Source organism: Phocoena phocoena, chromosome 14 (genome assembly GCF_963924675.1).
Source record: "Phocoena phocoena chromosome 14, mPhoPho1.1, whole genome shotgun sequence".
Lineage (NCBI taxonomy): Eukaryota > Metazoa > Chordata > Mammalia > Artiodactyla > Phocoenidae > Phocoena > Phocoena phocoena.
This window is the reverse complement of record NC_089232.1, coordinates 53,951,000-53,976,384: the sequence shown is the minus strand read 5'-3', so window position 1 is coordinate 53,976,384 and position 25,385 is coordinate 53,951,000. Positions and strand designations below refer to the sequence as shown.

The 25,385-nt window shown below is 37.5% G+C and overlaps 1 protein-coding gene across 1 annotated transcript in view; it reads left to right on the top strand.

Annotated features, from left to right (window-relative positions):
* Positions 1-25,385, top strand: part of CAMKMT (calmodulin-lysine N-methyltransferase) — a 410,424-nt gene that overhangs the window by 8,166 nt on the left and 376,873 nt on the right. Inside the window, exons 2-3 of the mRNA XM_065890827.1 lie at positions 6,668-6,840; positions 20,003-20,067. Of these exons, the coding sequence (XP_065746899.1) occupies positions 6,668-6,840; positions 20,003-20,067 (238 nt within the window). The remainder of the gene's footprint in view (positions 1-6,667; positions 6,841-20,002; positions 20,068-25,385) is intronic.

The window sequence follows — 25,385 nt, the reverse complement described above, 5'->3', positions numbered from 1 at the left end:
ATGTTGGAAGATTTTTAATCACAGTTTCAACTTCATTACTTGTGATTGGTCTGTTCATATTTTCTATTTCTTCCTGGTTCAGTCTTGGAAGGTTATACGTTTGTAAGAATTTGTCCATTTCTTCCAGGTTGTCCATTTTACTGGCATGGAGTTGCTTGTAGTAGTCTCTAAGGATGCTTTGTATTTCTGCGGTGTCTGTTGTAACTTCTCCTTTTTCATTTCTAATTTTATTGATTTGAGTCCTCTCCCTCTTTTTCTTGATGAGTCTGGCTAATCAATTTTGTTTATCTTCTTAATGAACCAGCTTTTACTTTTATTGATCTTTGCTACTGTTTCCTTCATTTCTTTTTCATTTATTTCTGCTCTGATCTTTATGATTTCTTTCCTTCTGCTAACGTTGTTTTTTTTTTTTTTGCCGTACGCGGTCCTCTCACTGTTGTGGCCTCTCCCATTGCAGAGCACAGGCTCTGGACGCGCAGGCTCAGCGGCCATGGCTCACGGGCCTTCCCGCTCCGCGGCATGTGGGATCTTCCCGGACCGGGGCACAAACCCGTGACCCCTGCATTGGCACGCAGACTCTCAACCACTGCGCCACCAGGGTAGCCCCTTTGGGGGTTTTTTGTTCTTCTTTCTCTAATTGCTTTAGGTGTAAGTTTAGGTTGTTTATTTGAGATGTTTCTTGTTTCTTGAGGTAGGATTGTATTGCTATAAACTTCCCTCTTAGAACTGGTTTTGCTGCATCCCACGGGTTTTGGGTCGTTGTGTTTTCATTTTTATTTGTCTCTAGGTATTTGTTGATTTCCTCTTTGATGTCTTAAGTGATCTCTTGGTTATTAAGTAGTGTATTATTTAGCTTCCATTTTTTTTTTTTTTTTTTTGCAGATTTTTCCCCTGTATTTGATATCTAGTCTCATAGTGTGTGGTCAGAAAAGATACTTGATACAATTTCAGTTTTCTTAAATTTACCAAGGTTCAATTTGTGACCCAAGATATGTCTATCTTGGAGATTGTTCCATGAGCACTTGAGAAGAAAATGTATTCTGTTGTTTTTGGATGGAATGTCCTATAAATATCATTTAAGTCCATATTGTTTAATGTATCATTTAAAGCTTGTGTTTCTTTATTTATTTTCATTTTGGATGATCTGTCCATTGGTGAAAGTGGGATGTTAAAGTCCCCTACTATGATTGCGTTACTGTCGATTTCCCCGTTTTTGGCTGTTAGCATTTGCCTTATGTATTGAGGTGCTCCTCTGTTGGGTGCAGAAATATTTACAATTGTTACATCTTCTTCTTGGATTGATCCCTTGATGATTATGTAGTGTCCTTTTTTGTCTCTTGTAGTAGTCTTTATTTTAAAGTCTATTTTGTTTGAAATGAGGATTGTTACTCCAGCTTTCTTTTGATTTCCATTTGCATGCAATATATTTTTCCATCCCCTCACTTTCAGTCTGTGTGTGTCCCTAGGTCTGAAGTGGGTCTCTTGTAGACAGCATATTACGGGTCTTGTTTTTGTATTCATTCAGCCAATCTATGTGTTTTGGTGGGAGCATTTAATCCATTTATGTTTAAGGTAATTATCGATATGTATGTTCATTCCTGTTACCATTTTCTTAATTGTTTTGGGTTTGATTTTGTAGGTCTTTTCCTTCTCTTGTGTTTCCTGCCTAGAGAAGTTTCTTTAGCATTTGTTCTAAAGCTGGTTTGGTGGTGCTGAATTCTGTTAACTTTTGCTTATCTGTAAAGGTTTTAATTTCTCCATTGAATCTGAATGAGATCCTTGTTGGGTAGAGTAACCTTGGTTGTAGGTTTTTCCCTTTCATCACGTTAAATATGTTCTGCCACTCCCTTCTGGCTTGCAGAGTTTCTGCTGAGAAATCAGCTGTTAACCTTATGGGGATTCGCTTGTATGTTATTTGTTGCTTTTTCCTTGCTGCTTTTAATATTTTTTCTTTGTATTTAATTTTCGATAGTTTGATTAATATGTGTCTTGGCATGTTTCTCTTTGGGTTTATCCTGATTAATATGTGTCTTGGCATGTTTCTCTTTGGGTTTATCCTATATGGTGCTCTCTGTGCTTCCTGGACTTGATTGACTATTTCCTTTCCCATGTTAGGGAACTTTTTGACTATAATCTCTTCAAATATTTTCTCAGACCTTTTCTTTTTCTCTTCTTCTTCTGGGACCCTTATAATTTGAATGTTGGTTCATTTAATGCTGTCCCAGAGGTCTCTGAGACTGTCCTCAATTCTTTCCATTCTTTTTTCTTTATGCTGCTCCCTGGCAGTTATTGCCACCATTTTATCTTCCAGCTCACTTATCCATTCTTCTGTCTCAGTTATTCTGCTATTCATTCCTTCCAGAGTATTTTTAATTTCAGCATTTGTGTTGTTCATCATTGTTTGTTTGCTTTCTAGTTCTTCTAGATCCTTGTTGAATGTTTCTTGTATTTTCTCCATTCTGTTGCCAAGATTTTGGATCATCTTTACTATCCTTACTCTGAATTCTTTTTCAGTTAGGTTGCCTATTTCATCTTCATTTATTTGTTCTTGTAGGTTTTTACCTTGCTCCTTCGTCTGTAATATATTTTTCTGTCATTTCATTTTTTTTTTTTTTTTGATGGTTGGTGCTGTATTCCTCTGTTACTGGTTGTTTGGCCTGAGACGTCCAGCACTGGAGTTTGCAGAAAGTTGGGTAGAGCTAGGTCTTGTTGCTGAGATGCGTTCCTCTGGGAGTCCTCACTCCAATTAATATTCCTTAGGGTCCTAGGTTCTTTTTTAGTCTAGCGGTTTGGACTCGGAGCTCCCACCACAGGAGCTTGGGCCCAACCTCCAGCCTGGGACCCAAGATCCTGCAAGCTTCGTGGAACGGTAAAGAAAAAAAAAAAGGAAAATGAGAAAGAAAGAAAAAAAGCAGTACAATATCAAATAATAAAAAATAAAATAAAATTGGAAAGATAAAAAATATATTAGGAAAAATAAAACTATCATTGAAACAAGTGCAACAAGGTAAAATAAAACCTCAACAGAAAAAAGAAAAAAAAAAGCAGGGGGAACAAGCCAAAAGGGGAGAACAATTACAGAGTATAAAGAATAAAATAAAATTAGAAAAATAAAAGATTTATTAGGAAAAATAAAAACATAAAAGAATCAACAACAATGAATCAGCAAGGTAAAACAGAACCCCAATCTAAAAGAAGAAAAAAGAAAAAAAGCCTTGGCTATGGGGGTGAATTTTAGGTGGGGGCTGGAACTTAGGCAGAGGTGGGGTTTAGGGTGGGGCAGGACCCAGGCATTTGGTGTTACGTTTGATCATGGGGTGGGGCCTAGGCTCAGGACCCATGTAGCTGGAAAAGGCCCTGAGGGGGGGCCACGTTCAAGTGTGGGGCAGGGCCTCTTCTTAAGACCTGGGTGGAAGGGGAGAGGCAGCACATGGAAGGGAGGGCCTCTGGAGTGTGGGGTTCCAGAGTTTGGAGGTAGGGCCCTGAGTGAGGGTGTGTGGGTGGGGTTTAGGCCCAGCGCATTGGAGGGGGTCTCCGAGTGTAGGGGTGGGGCCCTGGGTGAGGGTGTAGGGGCGGGGATTGGATTCTGCATGGCAGGGGGGAGGCTCCGAGGGCAGAGGATTAGGCCCGAGCCCAACAGGCTCCCTGGTGCCTAAGTGGACAAGGAAGGTACTGGCTGCATTCCCTTCCATTCCTTCGTGCCCCTCCCTCACCATCTCCCCCAGGGTGTCCCCCGTCACTGCTGGACCCCTAACCGCGGGTGGGTCCCACTGGGTGTAGGAACCCCCCTCCCCCAGCCACCCCTCAGGGGTGCCAGTCCTGGAGGTCTGGCCTTTACTTTTTTTTTTTTTTTTTTTTTTTGGCGGTACTTAGGCCTCTCGCTGTTGTGGCCTCTCCTGCTCCGAAGCACAGGCTCCGGATACGCAGGCTCAGCGGCCATGGCTCACGGGCCCAGCTGCTCTGCGGCATGTGGGATCCTCCCGGACCGGGGCACGAACCAGTGTCCCCTGCATCGGCAGGTGGACTCTCAACCACTGCGCCACCAGGGAAGCCCTGGCCTTTACTTTTGCTCCCCCTTCCTCCCTCTCAGTCCCTCAGGACCCGCATGGCTGGAGGGGGCCTCAGTGGGCAGAGGATGAGGCCTGGGATCTCAGCAGGTTCCTGGGCGCCCAAGTGGGCATGGGAGGAGTGAAGGGGGAGAAGTGGAGGCAGGAGAAACCTGGCCACACTCCCTTTATCCTCTGCCTTCCCAATGGTCCCCCAATTTACTGCTTCCGACATGGGATCCCTTCCCCTCCCCCAGCCACCCCTTAGGGGCACCAGTCCCATCCTGCCTCCACTTCTCCCCCTTCACTCCTCCCATGCCCCATGTCCTACCCGGTCGCTGGGGGTTCGTCCTGTCCCCTTAGGTTTCCATGGTCTCTCACCGGTGCCTGGCAGGTGCCCTAGTTGTGAGGAGAGATGAATTCCGAGTCCTCCTAGTACGCCATCTTGACTCCGCCCTTGAAATGTATTTTTATTATTCAGTTCAAAATAACTTTCTAATTTCCATTGTGTTCTTTTTTCATTCACAGATTATTTAGAAGTTTATTGCTTAACTTCCAAATATATTTGGTTTTTCATATCTTTTTATTTTTCATTTGTTTATGACTATTAGAGCGCTTTATATCTTAAAAAAACTTTATGGGAAATGTCAAACATATACAAAAGTGGAAAAAAATAGTTTAATAACCACTCAGGTATCCATAAGCTTCAACTATTTTTAACTCTGGACCAAATTCGTTTCATTTCTGTTCTCTCATTATGCAACCCTCACCAGATTATTTTGAAGCGAATCTCAGATACCATATTTTTTCTATAAATATTTCAGTATGTACCTATACAAGATGACATTAAAAAATTAATCACGATACCATATCCTATCCAGAATAATTCCTTGATGTCATAAAATATCTGGTCAGTTTCTAAAAGTTTTCCATTGTCTCCTAATTTTTCTTTACAGTTTGATTATTTTGAAAACAGGATCCAAATTAAGTTCCAAATATTGTTATTGGTTGATATGTACAAGTCTTTTTAATCTAAATATTCCCTCAGCATGTCTCTTTTTCAACCCTTGCCGTTTATTTTAGAAGCAACTGGGTGTTTTGTAGTTTCCCATAATTTGAATTTTGCTAATCACACTTGATGATGTTGTTTAATGTGTTCCTCTATCCCTGTATTTCCCATTTCCTGTAAGATATAGAGGCTTGATCAGATTCAGATTTGATGTTTTTTGTTTTGTCTTGTTTAATTGGTCAAGATGATGGTGGTGTGAGATTTCATCAATAATCATAGTGATGTCTGGTTATTTCTCTTCTTGATGATGATTACCTAGGTTCATGAATTCATGAAGGAGTTGAAAAATGGTGATATTCTGTTGTTCCTTCTTCATTTATTACTTGGAGTACTAGTATAAAGAGAAATTTCCCCTCAACTTCCATTTGGATATTCTCAGTTATGGTTCATATAGAAGAGACAGATAAATACTTGATTCTTTCTCCTCATTTACTAGTTTTCTAAATAAGTTGGTTCTTTAGCATTTTTCGGTGATCATCAATGAGGTATTTAAAAAGTTACTGTTATGAACTAATGTGTTTCAACTCAGTTACATTTATTACTTTGTTAATGCTTGCACTATCCCATCAGTCCTTTTGATATAACCCTTAATTTTGTATGGCTTTCTTGTTTTCTCGTGTGCATGATGTTCCAGACTTATCTTGTACAATTCCTGCCCTTTTTCCAAAGGCCTTACTTTTTTTTTTTCTTTCTTCTTTTTGGCTGTGCTGTGTGGCTTGCATTATCTTAGTTCCCTGACCAGGAATTGAACCTACGCCCTTGGCAGTGAAATCGTGGAGTTCTAACCACTGGACGACCAGGGGATTCCCCTTACTTTGTTTTAATAAAAAATGGTATTTAGAGACAGCAGTATGTGCAGTAGGTGTGCTCATTGCTACTAGTTTGATCATTGTTTTTAGACCTTTTCAGTGGTCAGATGTAGGAAATATATGTACAGTTTTAAAAAATGAAATACATCATTAGTTTATATTATACTTTATTCAGATTCAGAGCTACAGGGTTTTTGCTTAACCTCATTAATCTTACAGTTGTATCTCCTTTCTTCCGTACTTAAAAACCTAGTTTTCAATGACACCAAGAAAACTACTCATTTGATTTATCCTAACACACACACACACACACACACACACACACACACACCGGCTCAGAATAACATACCTGCCCCTGCCTAGGTATTAAGCTTTGAAATTCAACTTTTACCCCCTAAGTCTACAAGCTTTTGAAGGTGCTGCTTGTCTTCTCAGCTCCTTCTTTTGGAATTGATGAATGTCTCACAAGGAAAGTGGTTGCAAAAGCCAGATTCATCTCTCTAGATTTACCTCCTTTTAAAGATATTAGACTGGTAGATCTTCACTATATTCTTTGCCCTCTGATGCCTTCGAGTAATGTTTTAAAATATTTTGTGCGTGTTTTCTAGTTGTCTTCAGTAAGATGTTGGTCTGAATTATCTAATCTGCCATTACTGGAAAAGAAAGTCCCCTTACCACTTAAATGTTGAAAATTTAATTTATATTTATATAATGTGACGACAATATTTGGTTTTATTTCAAAGGTTCTGAAACAAAAACACCTGGATGATTGTCTACGACATGTATCTGTAAGAAGATTTGAATCATTTAATCTGTTCTCAGTAACAGAAGCCCAAAAAAGGGAAACTGAAGAGGAAGTTGGTGCCTGGGTTCAATATACAAGCATCTTGTATCCTGAATACAGTATTTTCTTAAGGTAAACATCACTCTAGTTAAGATTTTTTTTTAAGTTTTATTCTCTTGTAGAAGAAAACAATCTAAGAATCTCATTGTTCATTCTATTGAGTTTGCAGACAATCTTTATCAGAACTTAGGTTTTGCAACTTTGTGTTTGGAATCCTGCTGCTTTAACTGGGTCTTACTGTATTCTCAGAACTAAAAATAAAACATTCTAAGGAATGTATCGGCATTTAAGGATAAAGTTCAAATCAAAGGGTTCATTTAACCATTGTCTCATAGCATTTGATTATGAAAAAAAGCCAAGTTCTTTTTGAGGCAAAGAAGGCTGAAAGTGAAAACAGAATTTTTCCAAACTGCTCTTCAAGTAGTAGTTATTTGAAAAATCAAGCTTTGGTATTTTTCCCATTCATGTTTTGTCACTTTCAGAATAGAATCTTAGGAATAGGAGGAGAAAATTCACCCAAAACACTAATATCATGAGAAGCATACAGACTGTTCTGGCTTTAAAAATCATTAGAAAAGAGATAAGAGAGTTGCAAACTGAAGTAACAAGGTATCATTTTTACTGAATTAATTTTCTCTCACAGTTACAGTCTAGCATGTTGCAATATTACTGCAGGTATTTGATTTTATAAAATCTGCCTTTCTTGACAAGATTTCACATTTTGAAAGGGAGGGAGGAGCACATTTACAGTAACTGTAAGAAGAACAAAAAACATTTTAAGTGGAAACGTGTCTGAATACAGTTTAGGTGAGGTCAGGAATAATTTTAAGAAAAAAGTTTTCACAAAGGATGTCTATTTATAGTATATGTTTCCTGAACTATTTTAGTTTAAAATATCTCAGCTCTAAAAGATACCATTATAGCTTAAAATTTGGGATTTGGATAAAAATTGACTAGAGTGGGCAGGGGAATGCAATTAGGATCTGGTTTCATCATGTTGATTTATTAAAAACTCTCAATAGAAGGTAAAAACTTAAGGATTTGTGAGTTTGCCTGTACATTCATTATGAGATTGAAATTAGAATACCTCAACTGCCTGGCATTCTGATGGAGATAATTAGTTTAGTCCTTGATTAGGAAGGAAAGAAAAATGCATTAAATGCATACTGTTTGCCAAGTACAGTACTACGTGCTTTGATGTATTCTAATTCATGTACTCCTTACAATAACTCTGTGAAGTAGGAATGAAGATGATTAAACAATTGGAAGATAGAATCTATAAGGATATTAAACAGAAGGAGAAACAGAGTAATACCCCTACTGGTAGGGGTCTTCAGGTATAAAGTTCTAAAACTTATCTTCTATGTCTACGGTGACAAGAGGCAGTAAGTGTAAACTGTACCAAGAATAACTTCCTGACATCTTCAAGGCCCTGGTAAAGAATAACTTCCTGACATCTTCAAGGCCCTGGTAAGGCTTAGCCAGAGAGAATGTGAAATCTTCTGTTCTTGAGAGCTTTCAAAATAAGGCATGGTTCTCCACCTGGTGGAGATGGTGTTGATGTAGCAGCAGGAAGACACCTCTCCAACAGTGTGGTTCTTTGTGATATATCCATTTTTGAAAGAATAGATGTATCTATATAAATATATTAAATCCTAGTTTATAGAAAGAAGACAGGTGACTGAGTTAAAATTTAGGCCTCATTGGCTGCCAAGATTTTTTCTCTTTTTTTCAAACTAGCTAATATCTCTTCATATCAATAGTGCAAAAATAACAATAGCTTACACATACAGAATTCTAGAGCTGAATTCTGATCTTAGAAAAAAAAATAATCCTAACAACATTAATAATGACTGGCAATTGAGTGCCTACTATGTGACAAGCACTGTTGTGAATGGTTTACATGTATAAGCTTATTTAATTCACATAGCACCTCCTGAGGTAAATACTGTTTTTATCCTCATTTTACAGATGAGAAAATAACTCGATTGAGGGCACACAGCCAATAATTGGTTGTGCCCCTATTTAAACCCTGGTGGTCTGGTTTCATGCCTGTATACTACTTTTTAAAACTTTTGTTTTGAAATAATTACAGGCTCTCAAAAAGTTGCAAAAATAGTACAAGGAGTTCCATGTACCCATCGCCCAGCTGTCTCCATCAGTAACATCTTATATAATGATAGTCACAGCCTGCACTTTTAACTTCTACACATCCTGCCACTTGTGCGGCAGTCATATATACATTTATTCACTTTTCAGATGAAGGGATTGAGGCCTAGATAAACTGATTTCCTCATTGATTATTCTGAGCATTCCATTTCTTACTCCATAATCCTGATACCGTATAGGAAATCACCAATATTACTGTAATTGCTTAGGAAGGGCAGGATTTCTGCCAAGAATAGTTCATTCCATTCCGTTGCCAATTTTGTTCATGTTGATTTCTTATGGTTACCACTTCTCCTTGTTTACTGTTATCTGCCCAACATCGATTTCCATTCTTGCTCCTTTGATATCTTGTATCAACTCTTTTGTCAGTCTTTTCATGCCATTTCTTTAGCTACCTTTATCTGTTTTCTTCAGTGTTATTTGAATTGTGAGCACTCTAAAGTTTAAAAAAATTACTTGTAATAGCCAAAAGTAGTGGCTTGGAAAGTTGTTTTGAAATGCAGTACCATCATCATCATCTATATTTTTTAAGTTTATTAACGCTATGCAGTGAAAAAAAGTGGTGAAGTTTTTAAATAAATCAGTAAATTCATTTCCCTACATATTGATTTATGTTCCTTTAAAGTTTTATTAGACTTGAAATGAATACCTTAAGAGAGTAAATAACTAGATATTCGTGAATTCAGAGTACATAGTTGTATATTGTTTATATTATTAAAAGGTCTATAAGCAGTGGCCTGAATTAAAATTTTGATCATTTCCTGTCAGCTTTACATGATGATACTTAAAATGAAGGAATAAAGAATTTCCCCTGGTGACTTTTCATCAGAAGCCTGGACAATGTAAAAGTTAGGTTATGAATTCTCCAAGATCTGTTGTCTTTTCTGTATATCTGAGGATGGTCGACTCTTTGCTCCAAAGTGAATGTTGAGACTTAGTCAGTTAAAATCCAGGGTATGGCTCCTGCTTTATTCCTTGGCAAAGTCTTCTTGTTTCCCTGGTGTTCATTTCTTAGAATTTTATAGAAGAGGTTCTTGCTATTAGATAGATACATGTATAGAAAACTAATATATACCAGGAGGTGTTTATACTAAAAATCCTTCATTAAAAATTCCTTGTTCCTGGGACTTCCCTGGTGGTCTAGTGGCTAAGACTTGTGCTCCCAATGCAGGGGGCCCAGGTTTGATCCCTGGTGAGGGAACTAGATCCCTCGTGCTGCAACTAAGAGTTTGCATGCTGCAACTAAAGATCCCATGTGCCGCAACTAAAAAAGATCCCGCATGCTGCAACTAAAAGATCCCACACGCCGCAGCAAAGATCCCATGTGCCGCAGCTAAGACCCGGCGCAGCCAAATGAATGAATGAATGAATAAATAAATAAATAAATAAATATATATATATATATATATATATAAAGGGACTTCCCTGGTGGTCCAGTGGTTGTGAATCTGTCTTGCAATGCAGGGGATGTGGGTTTGATCCCTGGTCAGGGAACTAAGATCCCATGTGCCATGGGGCAACTAAGCCCATGTGCCACACTACTGAGCCCGTGCGCCACAACTAGAGAGAAGCCTGCACACCACAACGAAGAGCCTGTGTGCCACAACGAAAGATCCCACGTGCTGCAACTAAGACCTGATGCAGCCAAAAAATATATATATATATTTTAATAGATCTTTATTGGAGTATAATTGCTTCACAATACTGTGTTAGTTTCTGTTGTACAACAAAGCAAATCAGCCGTATGCATACATGTCCCCATACCCCCTCCCTCTTGAGCCTCCTTCCCATCCTCCCTATCCCACCCCTATAGATCATCGCAAAGCACCGAGCTGATCTCCCTGTGCTATGCAGCTGCTTCCCACTAGCTATTTAACGTTCTGTAATGTATACATGTCGATGCTACTCTCACTTCACCCTCCTACTCCATGTCATCAAGTCCATTCTCTATGTCTCCCTCTTTATTCCTGCCCTGCAACTAGGTTCATCAGTACCTTTTTTTTTTTTTTAGATTCCATATATATGCGTTAGCGTACGGTATTTGGTTTTCTGTTTCTAACTTACTTCACTCTGTATGACAAACTCTAGGTCCATCTACCTCACTACAAATAACTCGATTTTGTTTCTTTTTATGGCTGAGTAATATTCCATTGTATATATGTACCACATCTTCTTTATCCATTAATCTGTCAATGGACATTTAGGTTAGTTCCATGTCCTGGCTGTTGTAAATAGTGCTGCTGTGAACATTGTGGTGCATGTCTCTTTTTGAATTGTTTTTCTCAGGGTATATGCCCAGTAGTGGGATTGCTGGGTCATATGGTTGTTCTATTTTTAGTTTTTAAAGAAACCTCCATACCGTTTTGCATAGTTGTTGTATCAATTTACATTCCCACCAACAGTGTAGGAGGGTTCCCTTTTCACCACACCCTTTCCAGCATTTATTGTTTCTAGCTTTTTTGATAATGGCCATTCTGACTGGTGTGAGGTGGTACTTCATTATAGTTTTGACTTGCATTTCTCTAATAGTAACATTGAGCATCTTTTCATCTGCCTCTTGGCCATCTGTATGTTTTCCTTGGTGAAATGTCTATTTAGGTCTTCCACCCATTTTTTAACTGGATTGTTTGTTTTTTTGATATTGAGTTCCATGATCTGTTTGTATATTTTGGAGATTAATTCTTTGTCTGTTGTTTCATTGGGAAATATTTTCTCCCATTCTGAGGGCTGTCTTTTTGTCTTGTTTATGGTTTCCTTTGCTGTGCAAAACCTTTTAAGTTTAACTAAGTCCCATTTGTTTATTTTTGTTTTTATTTCCATTATTCTAGGAGGTGCGTCAAAAAAGATCTTGCTGTGATTTATGTCAGAGTGTTCTTCCTATGTTTTCCTCCAAGAGTTCTGTGTCTGGTCTTACATTTAAGTCTTTAATACATTTGGAGCTTATTTTTGTGTTTGGTGTTAGGTAGCATGCTAATTTCATTCTTTTACATGGAGCTGTCCAGTTTTCTCAGCACCACTTATTGAAGAGGCTGTCTTTTCTCCGTTGTATGTTCTTGCCTCCTTTGTCGTACATTAGATGCCCATATGTGCGTGGGTTTATCTCTGGGCATTATCCTGTGCCATTGATCTATATTTCTGTTTTTGTGCCAGTACCATACTGTTTTGATTACTGTGGCTTTGTGGTGTAGTTTGAAGTCGGGGAGCCTGATTCCTCCAACTCCATTTTTCTTTCTCAAGTTGCTTTGGCTATTTGGGGTCTTTTGTGTTTCCATATGTATTGTAAGATTTTTTGTTCTAATTCTGTGAAGAATGCCATTGGTAGTTTGATAGGGATTGTACTGAATCTGTAGATTGAATTGGGTAGTAGATTGCTTTGGGTAGTATAGTTATTTTCACAATGTTGATTCTTCCAATCCAAGAACGTGGTATATTTCTCCATCTGTTTATGTTATCTTTGATTTCTTTCATCAGTGTTTTATAGTTTTCTGAGTACAAGTCTTTTGCCTCCTTAGGCAGGTTTATTCCTAGGTATTTTATTCATTTTGTTGCAATGGTAAATGGGAACGTTTCCTTAATTTCTCTTCCTGATTTTTCATTGTTGGTGTATAGGAATGCCAGAGATTTCTGTGCATTAATTTTGTATCCCGCAGCCTTACCAAATTCACTGATTAGTTCTAGTAGTTTTCTGGTGACATCTTCAGGATTTTCTATGTATAGTAAAAAACTGTATTAAAAAAAATTTCTTCTCCTTGTCTTATAAGTTGCAATTTCTTGTTGTATAGAGATTACTGTATAGATACTAGAAATTGTTGTTCCCCGCCCCTGTATTTTAACTTAATTTCAGTGTAATAGGAATTTGCATATTCTGGAAACTTTAAAATACTTCCATTTATATTCAGAACCATAAAAGTGCCTGAGTTATTCATTTATAAATGTATACATGTCTTAGGTATAGAAGAAGCTGAGAGGCCTGAACTGTCCTCCTTTCTTTGAATGACTCCTGTTGCTATGGTAATTGCTGAATTAGAAGCCTAGCATTCTTGCCTTTTGGCCTGTCCTGGAGGCTTAGAATGGGCAAGAAGTCAAGAATGACTTTGTAGGGCTTCCCTGGTGGCACAGTGGTTGAGAGTCCGCCTGCCGATGCAGGGGACGCGGGTTTGTGCCCCGGTCTGGGAAGATCCCACATGCCGCGGAGTGGCTGGGCCCATGAGCCATGGCCGCTGAGCCTGCGCGTCCAGAGCCTGTGCTCTGCAACGGGAGAGGCCACAGCAGTGAGAGGCCCGCGTACCACACACACAAAAAAGAACTGTAGTACAGCAAATGCACTGCATTGAGATCATGTATTGCTTCTCTAAGGAAAGGAAAAAAAATAAAACAAACCATCACCTCATTGGATTTAGTATGTACCCTGTGAGCGCTCACTGAATAAAAACTTGTGATGGGAATGATATGCTTATGAAATTAGATGTATGGCAGATTATCCTTATATGTGTAGTGTATCATAGGTGCCCCTTTAAAACTTGACAAGGTTGGTATCTGAGGCAAATATGAATACTGAATTTATATTTATTTATTTATTATTTTTAATTTAAATTTATTTATTTATTTGTTCATTTTTGGCTGCGTTGGGTCTTTGTTGCTGCATGCAGGCTTCCTCTAGTTGCAGTGAGCAGGGGCTACTCTTTGTTACGGGTGCGCAGGCTTCTCATTGTGGTGGCTTCTCTTGTTGCGGAGCATGGGCTCTAGGCATGTGGGCATCAGTAGTTGTGGCTCGTGGGCTCTAGAGCTCAGGCTCAGTAGTTGTGACTCACGGGCTTAGTTGCTTTGCAGCCTGTGGGATCTTCAGGGACCAGGGCTCGAACTTGTGTCCCCTGCATTGGCAGGTGGATTCTTAACCACTGTACCACTTAGAGAAGTCCCTGAATTTATATTTAAAAAGTACAGTTTTAATGTTAGTAGTGCTGTTAACAACAGTGGTGAATATTAAAGCAGCTTTTGTTCTCTTGTATTTTATTTTGTATTTTAGAAGGAACTTTATAGGAGCTTCAAAATGTGGTGCAGTGTATGTAGAAAATTAAAAGACTAATCCATTGAGTCATGTTTTCATGGAGCTTAAATCACAGATATGGGCTAATTATAACTTAATTTTCTAGGTTATTTGAAGTTCAATCATGATTGTTTGTGTAGTTTGCTTACATATACATATATTCAAAGTTTCAGTAAATTGAAATATTCCCTAGATACTTTTTCAAATTTTCATATATTATGTAGAAATAATCTTTTAGTTTCCTATAACTAGTAGATGTAAGACTGAAAAAAAAAAACTCTTCAGCCATTTATTTTTGAAAGATCTCCAAAGTAGTTGCATGGAAAATCAACTTTTTAAACCTCTTTGTTCTTATGCAGCCTCTTAGGGCCCATTCTGCTCTCTGGCTTACTTTTACTGATTTTGGGGGACCACTTTTCTTTTTAATCAAGGTAGAATTAATCATTTTAACTATTTTAAATTCAGTATATTCACGATGTTGTGCAACCATCACCACTCTCTAATTTCCGAAGCTTTTCATCAACCCAAAAGGAAACCCCATGCCCATTACTAGTAACTCTCCATCTTCCTCCTCCCCCTAGCCCCTGGCAACCACTTATCTACTTTCTGTCTATATGGATTTGCCTGTATTGCCTATTCTGGACATTTTATATAAGTAGAATCATATGATATGTGGCCTTTATATTTGGCTTCTTTCACTTAGCATAATGTCTTCTGATTCATCCATGTTATAGCATATACCAGTACTTCATTCCTTTATTATGGCTGAATAATATTCCATTGTACGGACAATACCATATTTTGTTTATCCCTTCATCAGTTGATGGACATTTGGGTAGTTTCTGCTTTTTGGCTATTATGAATAATGCTACTATGAACATTCATGTACAAGTTTTTATGTGAATGTTTAAGTTTTAAATTCTTTCTTTTAGGTATGTACTGAGGGGCAGAATTACTGGGTCACGTAGTAACTCTTTGTTTAACTTTTTGAAGAATGGCCAAATTGTTTTCCACAGTGGCTGTGCCATTTTACCTACTAGGAATATATGAGGGTTCTGGTTTCTCCCCATTCTTGCAAGCACCTATGATTTTTCCTATATTATTATTATTTTGTATTATTGCCATTCTAGTGGGTGTAATCTTACTGTTGTTTTGATTTGCAGTCCCCCAGTGACTAATTATGTTATATGTTTTTTCATGTGCCCATTGGCCATTTGTATAACTTCTTTGGAGAAATGTCTATTCAAGTCCTATGCCCATTTTTAATTGGGTTGTTTGTCTCTTTGTTATTGAATTTCAGACTTCTTTATATAGTCTGGATACTTAACCCATATCAGATACGTGATTTGCAAATATTTTCTCCCATCTTCTGGGTTATCTTTTCAGTTTCTTGATAGTGTCCTTTGGTGTACAAAAGTTTTTAGTTTTGTTGAAGTTCAATTTATCTATTTTTTTCTTTTGTTGTTTGTGTTTTGGGTGCCATATTTAGCCCTCACTTACTTTTAACCTCTGGTTTCAATCTCTTGATACCTTTAGGCTTCAAATTTTTCTCTGGTAGCTTTTTTTTTCCCCTCTTCAGATAATTACCTGCCCCAGTTACTTACTCCTTAATCTTTACCCCATAGGCCATTCTTAGGAAAACTCAAAGGTCCTCAGTTCTAGCATAGCTTTAGGTGCTTGTGAAAAAAATTTCTTGGCTTTGGGAAGAAAAAACTGGCTACTGGTAAACTTTTTTCCAGCTTTGTTGAGATATTGATATAATTGACATATAACATTGTGTAAATTTAAGGTATACACTGTGTTGACTTGATTCACTTATATATTGCAAAATGATTAGTACCATACTACTAGCTAACACTTCTACCATGTCACATAATTATCATTTCTTTTGTGGTGAGAATATTTAAGTTAAAGGCTTGGGAAACAAGTTAAAGCTTCGGAGTTTAGGAGAAGATGGAGTGAACTTTTTATACCCTGGATATGTTAGCAAAATGTTATGACTGTTATATAACATTAATTATCAGTGTAATGGTAAAACTGAAGTTTGATAAGGTCCCTTCCTTGCAGGTATTACTGTCTAATAACCACTTTGTCCAGGCAGGACCTAGGTAAACAGTTGAAAGATTAAGGGTAGACAAGATCTTATAGGGTTGACACTTGAATAAAGTATAGATGACTCTGAATAAAGAAAAGTCCTTGAGTTTGGGCCAATTGAAAGGGAACTTGAAATAATCAAACTGAATATTTACCACACTGTGTTCATGGCAGTTTTCCTATAAGTAGGACTAATTCTTATACCATTGAAAACAATGATTGTTGACATTTTTCTTTCATGAGATGCCATCTTTTAGGGTTCCTAGACTTCGTAGATAAATGATTTTCATATTTGTAAGTTACTTAGAGGTATAGGATTAGTTTTCCTGTCTCCCCACCCTGATCCCATTTAATGTCATAGGGTATACTTTCTGCTTCTTGGCTTCAAGAAATAATGCTTTCAAGAAGACAAGTTTTGTGTCACACTTTCTATTTTTAATACTGCTTTTAACTTTTAAATATGCATTTTACTTTATCCCAGTTTCTGCTTTTTAGAAATATTTAACTTCTTGCAAAATATATGTACCTTTTTTTTTTAACTCTTGACTCAGATTTCTTTTCAAATATTTATTTCATCTTGATGAGAAAGAGATAGAGTGACAGAGAGAGCGTGCGAATGTGCATGAGAGAATGTCCTTATTAAAACTAGGCCATAAAGCAATTTCACTTTTAGTTATTTATCCTAAAGAAATAATCAGAAAGGGGCTCAATGCTATTCTACAAGGATGTTCATTGAAACAATATGCATAAAGCACAAAAGTGGGCATAATCTAAAAATCCATCGTAAGGTGTTGGTTCAGTAAATTATGGTGCATTCATTGGACTACTTGGCAGCCATTAAAATCATGTTGCAGGAGAATATCTAATGATGTGGGAAACTTTATAATATGTTAAATGAAAAAATACAAATTGAAAAACCGTATGGACAATGTGCTCTCAGTTATTTAATGACAGGTCTATGAGCATAGCATAAAATTTGAAGGCTATATACCAAACTATTAACTGTGGTTACCTCTGCATGATAGGATTATGGGCAGTTTTTTCTTGAGGAAACTGTATATTGGTTTTATATTTAGGAAAAAGTTTTTTGAGTTCTAAGCTGTATTGCTGATCATTTTAATAGCTTCATCTTGTGCTTTAGATGTTTAATGCTTTGTTCTTTTTCCTCTCTTGTCTGACCTGTATGTTGTAGTTTCCTAACATGGAAAAGTTAGGCGTAAATAACCTCTTCTAGAATCTTGCATCCACAGAGAAGGTGCAGAATCATTGTGTTACGAAGATGAAAGTTGGATTTGTGGTTGATAACTTCATTGCCTTAGGTTATGATACTGTTGAACCCAATGGTTATTGGGCCAGTGATTATTGCAGATAACTTTTTGCATCCTCACTTGGTCACTCCATGAAGGAACTTGGTCTCTGTGATAGAAATAAAATGTTGTTCTGAAAAGGGTATTACAGTTTACATGTGTCCTTTTACTATATGTATTAGTTTGCTAGGGCTCCCAGAACAAAACACCGCAGATTGGATGGCTTAAACAGCAAGATTATTTTCTCACAGTTTGGGGTCTAGAAGTCTTGGATCTAGGTGTTGCAGGTTTGGTTTCATCCAAGGCCTCTCTCTTTGACTTGCATGTGGCTGCTCTCTTGCTGCCTCTTCACGTGATTGTCCCCCTGTGCACATGCCTTGTTGTCTCTGTGTGTCCTAATCTCCTTTTTCGGTAAGGATATATATATATAATATATATAATATATATATTATATATAATATAATATATATATATATTATATATATATTATATATAATATATATATATTAGGGTTCACCCTAATGACCCAATTTTAACTTAATTAACTCTTTGAAGGCCCTATGTCCAAATTCAGTCGCATTCTGAGGCACTGGGGGTTAGGGCTTCAACATATGAATTTTGGGGGAGACACAGTTCAGTCCATAATAGTGTATATCATTTGTGATGAGTTTTAATGACAAATTGGTATGGATGAAGTAAATTTTATTGTGAATTATTAATGGTTATTATAAACTATTACAACATCCGAAAGAACTACAGCTGTAAGTTATATAGGGGAGAATGTAGAAGATTGTAGATGTGTTAGCACCAACTTTTTGTAATCACCACTGGAAAAGTAACTCAGACTCTATGACCTATTGATTCAGGTCACACCTAATGTGATTCAGGAGTCCTGGCTAACACAACACTGCCACTAAAATTTGAGAAATGTATTGGTAATACGCCTTCTGCCATTCTTTGAAATAATTTTTTTTTTTTCTCCTAGCTGGGCTACATGACAGGACCCTGTGGTGGTTGGTGTCTCATGGTCCTAGAGAAATTTGTAGACCCTCTACCTTATATACTCTTACATGTGACAGTGGTGATTGTTTTCTCCCCAATGAATCCTGGGGCTGACCTGGACTTTTAACTCACACTGCTACAGTCTCCTGCTTGTGGATACTTCCTAGGGGTCTCAAAGAGTGGGACCTGTTTTGTGATATATCCAAAACTGATCTCTTTTGGGTTAGTAATTCCTTAAGGAAATATTCTTGTTGAAATACAAAATATTTTCATTTTCTACCTATATTTGGGAGACCGAAGGTGATTATCTCTTAGGAAATATAGTCCAGAGTTTTAGTTTTTCTGTTTCATTGTTACTGTGTTAATGTAGTTACGATCTATAATATTGGTGGAATTACTTAAGCTTCAGGAGTGTCAGACTGCATTTAAAGTTTTTCCTCATTCAAATAAAGGCATACTGTGTTTATGTGTTATAGGCGTATAATGCATTTACATAGATGTGTGTGTATATATTCACACACAAACTTGGTAAGATAGTTTGATTAAAAAATGAGAAATTTGGGCTTTTATGGGTAATTGCTCTATTTTTAACTTAGTGTGGTCATGGAAAGTTCATGGAATATGAAGTTCAGGTTTTAGCTGTTCCAGTTACTTGCTGTGTGATCATAGGCAAGTCTTTGAACAAATCTTAACTCCTTATAATTGAATAAGAAACAGTAACTGGGGTCTTGCCTAGTGGCACAGTGGTTAAGAATCCGCCTGCCAATGCAGGGGACATGGGTTTGAGCCCTAGTCCGGGAAGATCGCACATGCTGCGGAGCAACTAAGCCTGTGCACCAGAACTACTGAGCCTGTGCTCTAGAGCCTGTGAGCCACAACTACCGAGCCCGCGTGCTACAACTATGGAAGTCCATGCGCCTAGAGCCTGTGCTTCGCAACAAGAAAAGCCTCTGCAATGAGAAGCCCGCACACCACAATGAAGAGTAGCCCCCGCTTGCCGCAACTAGAGAAAGCCCGCGTGCAGCAATGAAGACCCAATGCAGCCAAAAATAAATAAATAAATAAATTTATTAAAAAAAAAAAAAGAGGAATAGAATTAAGATCAGTGAGCAAGATACAAAATATTTGCCCCCTGACATTTAGAACTCCCTGTAAATGGAATGTGCAGACCTGAAGGTCTGTTAGTTCTTTGTGACTGAAGTTCTGAATTTGTTGGGTCATAATAGAAGGAACTTATGTATTGTGGAGTGTGGTAATGAAAGTTGATTGTTTATTTTCATTTTGAGAGTCTCAAAGTGTAGGGTTTTGTTTTGTTGTCTTTATAAAGGTAAATAATTTATGTCACATTTATATAATTAAAACAATAACAATAAAAATATTTATTAGTACTTTAAAGTGTAGATTAATCATCAAGAAATGTCATAACATTAAATATCCCAAAGACTCGTCTGTTATTTCTTTTCCTTCTCCCTCTAGTGGGCAGAAATATTTTAAAAACACCACATGGAAAGGGTTATTAGTATTGAGCATATCACAATATAGTCTCAGATTTTTAAAAGATTAATAACTGTTAATATTTCAGAATCATTAAAGAAAATGCTTTATTCCTTTCTAGGCATCATAGTGGATCTTTGAATGTTGAAGATGTTCTTACCAGCTTTGACAATACAGGAAATATTTGTAAGTTATATACCCACTGCATAGAAATATTTTTAGTGTTTTTAAAGTGAATTTTTAATTTTTTTCACAGTGTTTATTTTATTGACGTGTGTGTGTGTGTGTGTGTGTGTGTGTGTCTGTATGACAGAACATAGGTCAGGAGGAACACTGGATTCTCCAGTACTATCCCTTTTGTTTCTTGTTTTCATTTTGACCTTTTCAGTTAATCAGTCCAACAGAGGGGCTGTCTCTCCCTTCTTTGCTGTGTTTGGGTATGTGTGTTTCTACTTCTTGCTCCTTCTCTCTTTCACTAAAGAGTGAACCCAGAACATTTTTCCTTGCTGCTAATATACTTTAATATCAGAATGATTTTATTTTATGCATTATTATAATATTATAGAATATATTGATTTCTTATCTAAGTCTCTGATTAAGTCATAATAGATTTCTCCACTGAGAAAATCATTTAATTATAATGTCACGTAATGAAAGAAATCAAACAAGAAATACCTTTATATCACTGTGTTAAACAACATACCATGATAGAAGCGGTGTACTCCTTTATGTGTTGCATAGGCTATTTTTCTTAAGATAGTGGATAATCAATGAAATATTACCATTTTAAATGTAAAAATTATACTCAAATACTTCTCAGGAAATTTCACAACTGTAACTACTTATTGTCTGAACTAAAATAACATTCTGCTAACAGTACTACGTTATCAAATGCTTTCTAATTTTCGATCTGCATAGAATAATGTCCAACAATACTCAGGCAGTGATTTTGTTCTTATGCCCACACGATGGCAAGCTTTTGATTGTGGAGAAAAAAATTTATGTATTTTGTCACTAAGGAATCTAACTATCCTAAAATTATCCTAAAATATTTAAAATAATGTAGGTTTCTTTTTCATGGATAGTGTTAAGTATACCTTTTAGTTTCTCTGTGTTGGCACTTGCTGAATTCTTTCCCAGTATTTTTCTTGGGGTTTGGGGCAAGGTCTGGGTAAGGGATACGAATGGTGGTTGAGGACACATTCTCCTTTAGTTCTGTGGTAATGTAAAATATCATTAAGTCAGGCTTATGCATACCCAATTCAGGAACATAATTCTAGAATGTTAAATGTGGATTTTTGATTTGGTAATGTAAAAATCAAGTACTGTTCCCAATGGCTCAGTATGAAGTAGGGCCACTAGCTGGCAGCATTATGTAAAATAAAAATATTTTCCTAAAGGTCTAAGTTATTATTTTGTGTATGAATAATATGTTACCCCCCCCACCGTAAGTTGTCGTTGCATTGACAAATGCAGAAATCGTATGTTAAAAGCTTTTTTTTTCCCCCACTGCTGCCCATTGTTTGGTAGAAAGGTTTGAGTCTTTGGATTGAGACACACCTACATTTGAATCTTGGTTCTGAAATTAATCTTGAGCAATTTATATTATCTCTATGAACCTCAGTTTTTTTTCATCTCTTAGAACTGGACATAATGTATGGAAAGTGTATAACATACTGTATTCCTCATACTTGATACTCGGTAAATGAAACTCTTTATTATTACCAGTGGTGAGTACCTCTAAAGCTTTGCAGTTTTTTGTCTAATAATGAAGAAAGTATTTTTAAAAATCATTCTGGGGCTTCCCTGGTGGCGCAGTGGTTGAGAGTCCGCTTGCCGATGCAGGGGACATGGGTTTGTGCCCCGGTCCGGGAAGATCCCACATGCCGCGGAGCGGCTGGGCCCGTGAGCCATGGCCGCTGAGCCTGCGCGTTCGGAGCCTGTGCTCCGCAACGGGAGAGGCCAAAACAGTGAGAGGCCCGCGTACCGCAGAAAAAAAAAAAAAAAAAAAAAACCTGAATGTATTGCCAAGTAAGAAGTGATAAAAATAAGACTTCTTAAAACATTTTATTTAGTGTAACTTTTATATTATACTCTTTAAAAATGTATAATGATACTTCAACTTAATGTAAAATTGATAAATTCCTGTTACAATAAAGTAAATCTTGATTATAACTTTTATATAATCTTTGCCAAGGCTTAAAGTAATCAAGGATTGAAAAAGTGATTTCTCACTTGATGTCTCAAATGTTTGATTTTACCCTAATGGTGACATTAGATTGAGTTTGTGACTGGAAAACCCAGCAGAGGGCGCTAAAATCACAATTCTGTCTCAACAGATCAATATAACTGGAATAAATACCTTGATAGTAACCCTAAGCTTTCATCATGTAAACACAGAAATATGTATGTGTAAACACCTGTATTTGATTTATTTCTTATGTATTTAATATATTCAACAATTCATTAATACAAAAGAATAGATTTTCCTGACTGATATTTTTCTTCATTTTTTTTTCATTTCTTTTTTTAAACAGGACAATTTATTTTTGTTGTTATTTTAATTAATTAATTAATTAGTTATTGGCTGTGTTGGGTCTTCGTTGCTGCGTGCGGGCTTTTTCTAGTTGCAGCGAGCAGGGACTACTCTTCATTGCGGCGTGCGGACTTCTCATTGCAATGGCTTCTCTTGTTGCAGAGCATGGGCTCTAGGCACGTGGGCTTCAGTAGTTGTGGCACACGGGCTCAGTAGTTGTGGCTCGTGGGCTTTAGAGCGCAGGCTCAGTAGTTGTGGCGCACATGCTTAGTTGTTCCGCGGCACGTGGGATCGTCCAGGACCAGGGATTGAACCCGTGTCCCCTGCATTGGCAGGTGGATTCTTAACCACTGTGCCACCAGGGAAGTCCCAGGAATTATTCATTTACTTCAGGAGTTAGTTTACAGGTTTACATAACTTCCTGATAATAGAAAAAATAACTTAATTAAAATACTTTATAGTTACAACCCCCCCGTACATGTTTATACAAAATACACATATGTGAATATATACAAAATATATTCATGTTTAGTGGAACTATTAATCTCAATTTTAAGTTAACTTCAAAAACAAGTAATGCTTTTATTCATTGTAAATTTTCAAAGATGAGACAATCAGTCTTAGTCTGAGTTTGTTTATGCTCTCACCAGAAAGATATAGAAAAAATCTTTAATTTTGGAAAATTAATGAAACCTCTAGATAATTTCTTATTTCCTGACATGTTAGAAAAGAAAATATTCTTTATGTTTACAAAACTCTGTTATTTTTACATGTGTGGCTTGCAAAGTGTTTTATGTTTCTGAGATATCCTTTCAGTATTTGAATTCCTTTGAACGTTGTAGGAAGAAATTAAAATGAATCTCCACACAGTCATTTCTCCATAATGATTCATTGCTCTATAGGATATGACCCCAATCTTATTTTTACATGTTTATATTTGCTACTGTGGAAAACAAATTATTTTGAAAGTCAAGCTTCTTTTTTGCTTACCTTTAACTAGGGTTAGGTATGCATATTCCATCTTTGGGTTCTAGTACTTGAGAACGTACTTCCTTTTTAACTATCAAAGCTACTCTGTGGGGCTTCCCTGGTGGCGCAGTGGTTGAGAGTCTGCCTGCCGATGCAGGGGACACGGGTTCGTGCCCCGGTCCGGGAAGATCCCACATGCTGCAGAGCGGCTGGGCCCGTGAGCCATGGCCGTTGAGCCTGCGCGTCCGGAGCCTGTGCTCCGCAATGGGAGAGGCCACAACAGTGAGAGGCCCGCGTACCGCAAAAAAAAAAAAAAGAAAGAAAGCTACTCTGTGGAGAGGTTGTGTCTTCTATTGATTCATCATGCCTGGAAAGAGATGCAATCAAGCAACCTAGGGAAAAGTATAGGATGCATCCTTCACTTCAGACGAGGTGCTGGCTGCTTCTGTGTTTCACGTAACATGCCACTCAGATAGCTTGGGTTACAAGAGAGTTCTCTGCAAGCACGCAGCAGATCTCTTGCTTCTGTTTTCTCTGTGGGCAGAGTCTCCTTTCCACCCAGTCCCTGACCTCCAAAGAAACCCCATCATGCTGTATCTCTTCTGAAACCATTTTCTCTTTCTCCAAGTCATCTCTTTCCTCTACTGAAATGAATTTTTGAAAAATGTGATTCTCTTCCACACTTAGTTGATCCAAATTTACTGTCATAGTATATAATACAACTATTTGCTACGTGTGAAATCTCATCAGTGCTTGGGATATAATTGCTTCACTTGGACTTTTTAGCACGTCGTCCTTGACAGCATGAACATATGATTAATACTTCTCATACAGTTTATTGTATACAATATATACAATATAATGTGTATAAGCCATTAAAGGCTTAGGAAGCCAATAGTTATTATATTTCATTGCAGTAACCTAGTGTGATTCAGGAGTCCTGGCTAACACAACACTGCCACTAAAATTTGGGAAATGTATTGGTAATACGCCTTCTGCCATTCTTTGAAATAAATTTTTTTTTTTTTCTCCTAGCTGGGCTACATGACAGGACCCTGTGGTGGTTGGTGTCTCATGGTCCTAGAGAAATTTGTAGACCCTCTACCTTATATACTCTTACATGTGACAATGGTGATTGTTTTCTCCCCAATGAATCCTGGGGCTGACCTGGACTTTAACTCACACTGCTACAGTCTCCTGCTTGTGGATCCTTCTAGGGGTCTCATAGAGTGGGACCTGTTTTGTGATGTATCCAAAACTGATCTCTTTTGGGTTAGTAATTCCTTAAGGGAATATTCTTGTTGAAATACAAAATATTTTCATTTTCTACCTATATTTGGGAGACCGAAGGTGATTATCTCTTAGGAAATATAGTCCAGAGTTTTAGTTTTTCTGTTTCATTGTTACTGTGTTAATGTAGTTACGGTCTATAATATTGGTGGAATTACTTAAGCTTCAGGAGTGTCAGACTGCATTTAAAGTTTTTCCTCATTCAAATAAAGGCATACTGTGTTTATGTGTTATAGGCGTATAATGCATTTACGTAGATGTGTGTGTATATATTCACACACAAACTTGGTAAGATAGTTTGATTAAAAAATGAGAAATTTGGGCTTTTATGGGTAATTGCTCTATTTTTAACTTAGTGTGGTCAGGGAAGGTTCATGGAATATGAAGTTCAGGTTTTAGCTCTTCCAGTTACTTGCTGTGTGATCATAGGCAAGTCTTTGAACAAATTTTAACTCCTTATAATTGAATAAGAAACAGTAACTAGGGCCTTGCCTGGTGGCACAGCGGTTAAGAATCCGCCTGCCAATGCAGGGGACACGGGTTTGAGCCCTGGTCCGTGAAGATCCCACATGCCACGGAGCAACTAAGCCCATGCACCACAACTACTGAGCCTGCGCTCTAGAGCCTGCAAGCCACGACTACTGAGCCTGCATGCCACAACTACTGAAGCCCACATGCCTAGAACCCGAACTCCACAACAAGAGAAGCC